Source organism: Eutrigla gurnardus (assembly GCF_963514095.1).
Source record: "Eutrigla gurnardus genome assembly, chromosome: 4".
NCBI classification, from domain to species: Eukaryota; Metazoa; Chordata; class Actinopteri; order Perciformes; family Triglidae; genus Eutrigla; species Eutrigla gurnardus.
Genome location: NC_139918.1, coordinates 31746353 through 31754344, shown reverse-complemented (window position 1 = coordinate 31754344; position 7992 = coordinate 31746353). Strand labels below are relative to the sequence as shown.

At 47.1% G+C, this 7992-nt stretch overlaps 2 protein-coding genes across 5 annotated transcripts in view; both read left to right on the top strand.

Annotated features, from left to right (window-relative positions):
• The first annotated feature begins 206 nt into the window (after nt 1-206).
• Nucleotides 207-5521, top strand: stap2a (signal transducing adaptor family member 2a). The gene is made up of 11 exons (XM_084007423.1): nt 207-475; nt 1324-1395; nt 1468-1587; nt 1730-1786; nt 1880-2031; nt 2135-2266; nt 2365-2434; nt 3189-3291; nt 3379-3474; nt 3557-3685; nt 3769-5521. Exons 1-11 carry the CDS (start codon nt 368-370, stop codon nt 3822-3824), a joined length of 1095 nt encoding a protein of 364 aa, XP_083863549.1. The 5' UTR covers nt 207-367; the 3' UTR covers nt 3825-5521.
• Nucleotides 5522-6053: 532 nt separating this feature from the next.
• The window catches only part of sema4e (semaphorin 4e), a 6574-nt gene continuing 4635 nt past the window's right edge, over nt 6054-7992 (top strand). Inside the window, exons 1-4 of one of the 4 annotated variants that reach the window (XM_084007056.1) lie at nt 6054-6316; nt 6761-6830; nt 7382-7658; nt 7773-7918. In XM_084007056.1, the coding sequence (XP_083863182.1) occupies nt 7520-7658; nt 7773-7918 (285 nt within the window). In that variant the 5' untranslated portion in view covers nt 6054-6316; nt 6761-6830; nt 7382-7519. Of the gene's footprint in view, nt 6317-6639; nt 6831-7038; nt 7659-7772; nt 7919-7992 lie in introns of those variants that run through there. The other 3 variants (XM_084007058.1, XM_084007059.1, XM_084007057.1) reach the window with 3 other exon arrangements.

The window sequence follows — 7992 nt, the reverse complement described above, 5'->3', positions numbered from 1 at the left end:
GTGTGTTTTTATAGTCCTGCAACTGAATAACCGTTAAATAAGACAAACAATGTGGTGATAAAGAACACTGATGGAGGAAATATTACAGAGGCATAGGATTATTTATGATTCTACACGCACCTGATTTCTATTTGAACCTATCTGTTGACATTTGCACAACTTCTCATTTTTTGCTCAATAAACGCCTCCAGACTTCCGACGTCTATCCTCCACCGTCCCGGTCTAATCTGCGTGACCCCACACGGCGCAGCTCCACCAGCCAGCTGTTGGATTATTGCCACGGCGCTATCTCGTCGGGGAAGGCGTGTCACTCCCCGAATTACCCAGCGCCCCTTTGTCCTCAGTCGGTGCCCAGCCAGCGACACTCATGGCGGCTGCACCCGTCAGGCAGCGCTCCGGGCCCGGGGGACCCCGGGTGCAGCTCCCGCCCTGCTACTACGAGGGATACCTGGAGAAGCGAGGACCGAAGGAAAAGGTAGGCGCGCCCCGGTCCAGTGCCATGTTGTTTCCAGAGCATGCTGAGGAGATAGCGGTGGTCAGTGTGTGTGTGTGTGTGTGAGATCCCCCACCGGCTGATGATCCCCCACCATTCCCAGTGAGCTGTCAACTTCCTCATTGTGTTAGACTGGGCGAGGCTGGACACTGGTGCTGGTTCACATAGCGGATCGGGTTTGTTGGGCTCCTCTAGATCAGATTCTCCCGGGAATGGGACCGGCAACGATTCATGAACGCATCACGGCGTGAGACTGGAAACCCGGACTGGTGTCAAAACATTGCATGGCATTTAAAACCGCATAACTTAATCGGTTTTTGGGGCTCTCTCTTAATAACTAGGCATCTGTGTGTCACATAGGCTCCAGTGTGTATGTCTGCCAAGCATGTTCATCATCCATAATTCAATGCTGACTCTTTATTTTGACATATTGCTTCGACAGCCTGATCCCTGCAGTGCATCTGCAATACCTCAAATTCACAGTTGCATGAAGGGAAATTGACAATATTCCTGAATAACTGATTTGCATGTTTTTTATTTATACATAATGTCACAAATACAGAATTAATCCCCCCCCCTCCCCTGGCCCAGCCTCTCATTAGGCTAATGTTAATGCAATATAGACCAGTAATGTGAGCCAGGCTCAGGTGCACTGATTCATGGTCACAGATTGACAGCAGCTGGGACTCACTTCCTATTCATCTCTAGGGACTGGACATTGGGGGTGATAAAAAGGGAAATATCCATTACACACACACACACACACACACACACACACACACAGCAGTGTGTCTTCTTATTGCACATCTTTTTTTCTGTGTGTGTGACAGGCATCCAAGCGACTGTGGACCTGTCTTTGTGGGAATTCTTTGTATTTCTTCAACAATGCTAAGGACAGTCATGTAAGTTGCAGACATGTTGTCGGTCGTACACTGTAGCACGCGGATACTGAAACATATTTCTGTGTGATGCAGTATGTGGAGAAGCTGGACCTCGGCGGGTTTGTGTCCCTGAAGGACGACTGCAGCCGGGACAGAAACCTGGAGGCAGCCAGGCTCATCCTACGAATGAAGGATGGAGAGACCAAACTCACAGTAACACACACACACACACACACTCACAGTAACACACACACACACACACACACACACACACACACACACACACACACACACACACACACACACTAAAACACTATTTTCAACAACTTGTAACAGCACTGCTGTCTCTTTCCAGGCACCCAACTTGGAATCAAGGGAGCTGTGGAAAGGTTTCCTCTACTCCGTCGTCGACGTAAATATCCATCTTTTTGGACCCCTGCATCAATCTTCATAACTCTTGTGCTGCCTGAAAACGTAATTTGTCTCCCCTCCTGTCCAATCGCAGCTGAATGTGCCCTCCTGTCTCACGTTGCTGCCGGGCCAGCTGCAGATGCTGAAGGAGGTGGTGGACAAAGAGAGGTCCAGGCGGAGAACTCGCACTCCCACACGCGCCCCCCCCTCGCCCCTCTCTGTGCCTTTAGTCGGAGAGATCCCACCGTGAGTTCTCCATGTTCTCCATGCACCGTGGCTACAGTACCTTCCAGTGTGTGTGTGTGTGACTATGTCATTATTGTTATTAATGTGTGTGTGTGGCACGCAGGTGTTTTCGGCCGGTGTCTCGGACGGAGGCTGAAGTCCTTTTAGAGAGACACCCAGACTGTGGCAACATGCTGCTCCGTCCGGGCAGAGACGGATGCTCATTGGCTGTCACTACTAGGCAGGACCTCAATGGGTAAACGCTTTGAACACCTGAGCTACAAATGATAGGTAGACACAACATTCACTGCAAATCGTTACGCTGCATCACGTCTCCCGTCTCTTTTGCTTCAGGTCAGTGTTCAGACATTACCGAGTGACTCAGAGGGACCAAGGTGGTTACATCATAGATGTAGAAAATCCTGTGAGTGTTTGAATACCTGCAGATGCCCTTTCACCTTTAGACATTTCTTGAGCTTAATTATTCCATCTAAATGTTGTATTTACTTTTTAATGTAGTATTACTGTGTTTTTAAGCCTCAGGTTAGGGATGCATCGATCCAACTTGTTCACCACCGATTCAAATAGTAAGACTTTAATTCAAGGTACATGCCGATACCGTGCACTGATCGGATATCAGTGCTCTGTTGTTCCAGATTTATAATCCATATTCTGCACTGAAAACTTGGGCACAGCTCGTGACTGGTTGCAATAACACATACTTTTATACTAATAATTATACCTAACTTATACCACTGTTAGAGAAACAGGTTTTAATTTGGATCAGTCACATCACGGCCAATACCTGCTGTGCTACATTGTATTGGTACAGAATACAAATCTGGCATATTGGATGGATGCATCACTATCACTGGGTTAAATATCTGAAAATACAGAAAACACATAACAGATCTGTTAAGTGGGAAGTCTGCAAATCTCCAAACGGCTCTCTGTCTTATTTGCTGTCAGATTTAAACACCATGTCTGAAGTAAATACAACTAGTACTTTCACATATATTCATGTGTTTTCTAAAGGGCTCTTTATGGACATGGCAACAACTCTTTTGGTAAATTTGACTAATGCTTTGAGATGACGACAATCAGGAATGTCTCAGACTGGATATAAACAAGCAGTTACAAGCGGCAGCTTCAGGCGTATAACAGATTCCCTCTTCCAGATTCCCTGTGCTACGCTTCACGAGGTCATCGACGCTCTGGTGGAGAAGACAGCGGGGACGCTACAGCCCTTCCTCCTGGAGGAGCCTTACGAAGAGAATATCAGTGAGGCGACCACGCAGTCACACATACTGTATTCTAACTCATGCTCTCTTCGAGGCTGCCCACGTTAAAATCTGTTTGTGTCACCAGCATACGTGTCTGCCAATGATGAGAACGGAGAAAGGATCCTGCACACTGCCCCCTCCAGCCCCCTCCCAAAGGCCCCCGCCCTTCCTCCAAAACAGGGTTTGTCTCGTTACCACGACAACCACATGCAGGACGTCGCAGACGGACCGGTTTAATGATCACTGCTTTTATTCTGCTGCAGATCGTTGGCCCGGCAGCCCCCTGTCCAGGTCTCCGGCCCCCGACCGCCGTATCCTGACCTCAGCAGTGCCGGCCTCACCCACCAACCCGATGAGACGACTCATCCTCTCTCCCTCACCGCTTACACAGTGTGAGTAGGCCAGGCAGTTCTCCCCTGCTGCAGTCCATCCCGGGTTAAATAAAACAGTGCTAACGTGACGTGTGTTTCCACAGCACTCAATGAGGAACTCAAAATGAAGCTGGAGAAGAGGCGAGCCAGTCAGGAGTGATTCCATCAAAGAGGAACAAGCTCCTGTCACAGCACACTCAAGCTTCAGTGCCAAACCCCTCCTCACCGCAGCTATGTATTCATCCTGTGCCTTCTAGGTGGAAGACAAAGGGACTACAACATCCCACCTTCCTGTAGGGAGACTTCGATGGTTAAATGGACTTAGCTCCTTAAGAGCAAGACTGGCTCGTATACACTGGATTAGGTTCATAAAACCTCATAAAACCTCTGCCTGCCTCGGTTGTGGTAACAATCCACGACTTCTTTGTCCACTTGCATAAAGCTGTTTATAAAACTGCCACAGAGCGAAGACGAATAGTGCCACAACAGATGACTTCTTTGAAAATACTGAATCAATATAACTGGCAGCTAAAAAAAAAATGCATCAGAAAAGCAGCCTGATGTCTTGTCGTCTGAGCCTCGCCTGTCTGAGTGCTGAGCTGCGATGTTACTGCTGCAACACTGGAGATAAGAACCAACAAACCATGGACCGCCCAGATCAACACTGGAGATCTGAGCCACTTTATCCTGCTCCAAAAGTCAAATACGCCGGGCGTGCTCAGGTCTCAGCTGAGCCTTCACTCATCACATGCAACACTGTAAAATAACAAATCGTCTGAATACACTGGAGCTGGGCCAGAAATCTGAAAACTGCACAATCTCTGCCTGCTGCTCATGAGTGCTGTTTGTGATTGATAAGCAACCGTTAATGTATTGTTGATTCGACGACACGTCGTGGCTCATTTATGACTCAACTCTAACTGTCTTTGGTGCTTATTTTAAAAGTGTTTCACTGTGTTTGTGCTACTGTTTGGTGCTACGACTCGCTGGTGCTCAGACCTGGAAACTCCAGGGGATTTCTGTTCCTCCATTGTCTTAATATGTGAGAGTGCCCTCTAGTGGAATGGCTGGCAAATAAAGGGAGGGAAACCTTATCAGCACACAGTCTTTGGGTATTGACACAAGAACAAAAGACTTTGCAGACTGAACCTGGCAAAAGACTTTTGGATTTATCGCAGTATTACACCATTCTCTACCTTGACATATCAAAATCATAATTCAATACAGGTCTGAAGGTGTTTAACAATGTAAACATGCGTTTCAATTGGCCAGTGGATTAGTGAGAGGAAAGTGACGAAGTGACTCATGTGTGTCCTCTTACAATGAACTGGTATGTTTGTACATGAGCTGTGTCTATTTGATCACTATCAAAGAATAGTGTTGGTCAGCTACCGAGGGCATTAAATGTTTTCTTTGCATGGATGTGATTTGTCCTTGTGAATTGATAGCTTGTGCTTTCTTAAAAGGAATGAGGAAATGAGATAAAGCTGGAATGAATCAATACTATGAGTTTTCAGTTTGACACGGAGGTTATTTAGATCATTTAACATGATCTCACCCACATTTAGATTATTTATATTTTTAAAAGAATTCGATTATTTTCACTTTTCCAATGATAAAACTACACTAATTCCATTTTGTAACAGGGAAAAGATGTTTGTCTTTGTTTGGCATACTTTACTTTATTACTTAATGGAAACCTGACTCCAATTTGAAATATCAGTACTATACATATTTCTGTTCTTTGTCTGCACATTTTGTTTTTCTTATTTATTTAGTATTTTCTCTTGATTTAATGTGAAAACTGAAAATCATATAAATAAAAATAAAGATGGAGGAACTTGATCTCCACACATTAGACCCGAAGTGTGTTTGATGGGCCTGGGGAGCGGAGGGACACAACACGTCAGCAGGTGTAACGCAATTCAATCCGTTTCTACTTTCGTTTGCAATAACTACTTTTGTGGAGGAGTTTGCTTGTTTTTGCTGATATCGTGCCGTTTTTGTTATTGTTGCATTTGGCTGCACAGAGCCATAAGCCTGGGCTCTACTTTTACTGCTTCATAATGAATATTCCTGTGCAGGTGCAACGTTATAATGATGATAAGAGAACAATGAAAACATCATCCTCTCCACGGATCCCCATGCAGGACAGACTCCCCAACACACACGAGGCGGCCAGGTTACTCCTGTTTCTGTTGTTTAAAACAAATGAAAATAAAGCAACATGCCACACTTACACACCCTCCAGCTGCCTTTATCCACAGCCTCACCCACCCGGAATCAGCTGTTCCCTCCACCTCCACCACACACAACGAGGACTAATCAGACCTGAGATCAGCGTCTTACGCCGCCTCAACGGCACGTTTGAAAGAAGAAACCTTCCGCCGCGCCAACCGGAGCGTCGGGTCCTCTTCACCCAGCAGCAGCAGTCGGGCAGTCCGGTCCTCTTCCCCGCGGAGCAGCAGCAGTAGTCCGGTCCACATCCCCGGACCTTTGTGTCTTTGAGAGGAGACGGACCAGGCTGCTGAGTCGGGAGAGAAGCGCCTTTTTCTTCCTGTGGTGATTTTAAAGACGTGAACCTGCTGCCGCGTTTCAACATTTCAGCCTCCAAGGAAGGAAGCGGCGCTACTGAACGTGTCCAGTCTGCGGGTTCGTTACACACTTTACACACAGTATGACTTAGTTCCAAGTCCTGTTAGTGAACTGTGGAACTTTAAACAGGTGTGGGGACTATTTTTTAAAAGGAAGTCTGTTCACTCTTGGGCGTGTCGCTGCGCAGGTAAGTCATTAACGAACTGTTGACGGTTAACCGCTGGAGCTCTACGCTGTTTGAAGGCTTAAAGCTGTGTTTTACGTAATAAACGTAACTTTACACAACAAACTCACAAGAACATTCACAAATCACTCTCTTTGTTTTGCACTCACTTGATCAGACCAACTTAAACTGTGTGTGTGTGTGTGTGTGTGTGTGTGTGTGTGTGTGTGTGTGTGTGTGCGTGTGTGCGTGTGTGTGTGTGTGTGTGTGTCTGTGTGTGTGTGTGTCTGTGTGTGTGTGTGTGTGTGTGTGTCTCTGCATTCCCTGACATGCCGCAGCTCATCAGTAATACATCTCAGCCCACCTCTCTCTGGAAGAAGCACCTATGAGGACACGCCCACCCTGCAGGTTGTAGTAACACTGCTGGACAGGACACAACAGCTGTAATTAAAAGTGAAGCCCTATAGTGTTCCTCTGCGTAGACGTGACTGCTGATGTGGGAGGTTTGCATGGATGAGTGTGTGTGAGTCCCACCTATTTCCTGTAGCTCACCACTTTTTGCACAATCGACTTGCACCATAGTCGGCCCATGCATCTTTTGCAGGTTTGCTCGTATGTGTGTGTCTGTGAATCTCTCTTTGTGTGCTTGTGTTTGGTGCTGCAGGAGAGCTGGAGCTGACGTCCCTGCACCCTGCTGAATGCCTTTCACAGCCCGCATTAACATCACTATGGCACTGACAGAATTACTGCCGCGCTGACTTTAACTCACTCTGCCCTTTTTCTATTCCTCTTACTCTCGTTTGCTTTGTTCCTCTCACTTTTGTTTTAACGCATTTTGCATGTTTTTCTGAACGTAGTTTGCTTTTTTGTCATGGTTTCGCTGTCCGTATTTGAAGCTTCCCTTCCGTCCGATGTCAGGGGAAGTGATCGGGATATTCATACAACCTTGTCTCTTGCAGCCCTCCTCGTCTGGGTTTCTTATGCCATCCATCTCCTCATGGACAGCCTGCTGAGCGGGGCCAGTAAAGGGGCCAGTGGCCTTCAGTCAGCGCAGACCTCATCACGTCACAGATGCCGCTCGCTGTCTTTTCCCCTGTATGAGTGACTGTGAAGCAAACAAAAGAGCCATGCATCCACTGCTGCCCCTCTGTGTCTTTTGGCTGCTGCCTCTGGCCTTGGCGCTGGAAGAAGACTCGCCACTGGATTGTGTCCCCCGTAGATCTGTGCCCTATCACAGTGAGTGTTGCTATCTGGGTTACAGAGCGTCGGCTAATATGATCCTTTTTGCACCGATTCCTTGGGTTTAATGACTTGTGGTTGCTTAGTTAATCAGTGGCGTCCTGTCTCTAGGGGACAACGCTCGCCTGTTTCATGAGGAGGGAGTGTTCAACTACTCCACCATGCTGTTGAGAGAAGACCTCAACCTGCTATTGCTGGGTGCCAGGGAGGCAGTGTATGCTCTTGACCTCAACGACATCTCCAAGAAACGCTCCTCGGTAAGAACACCGATGTCACGCAGTCCAAAACTCTTATCAAAGCTTTCAGTCTGAAGGCTAAGAAATCTGAGAGC

Excerpts from the sequence above, each read along its gene's own strand:
- stap2a (XM_084007423.1), top strand. The coding sequence starts at position 368 with ATGGCGGCTGCACCCGTCAGGCAGCGCTCCGGGCCCGGGGGACCCCGG. Across the intron at positions 476-1,323 it reads AGCGAGGACCGAAGGAAAAG|GCATCCAAGCGACTGTGGAC; the intron begins GTAGGCGCGCCC and ends TGTGTGTGACAG. Across the intron at positions 2,032-2,134 it reads TTAGTCGGAGAGATCCCACC|GTGTTTTCGGCCGGTGTCTC; the intron begins GTGAGTTCTCCA and ends TGTGGCACGCAG.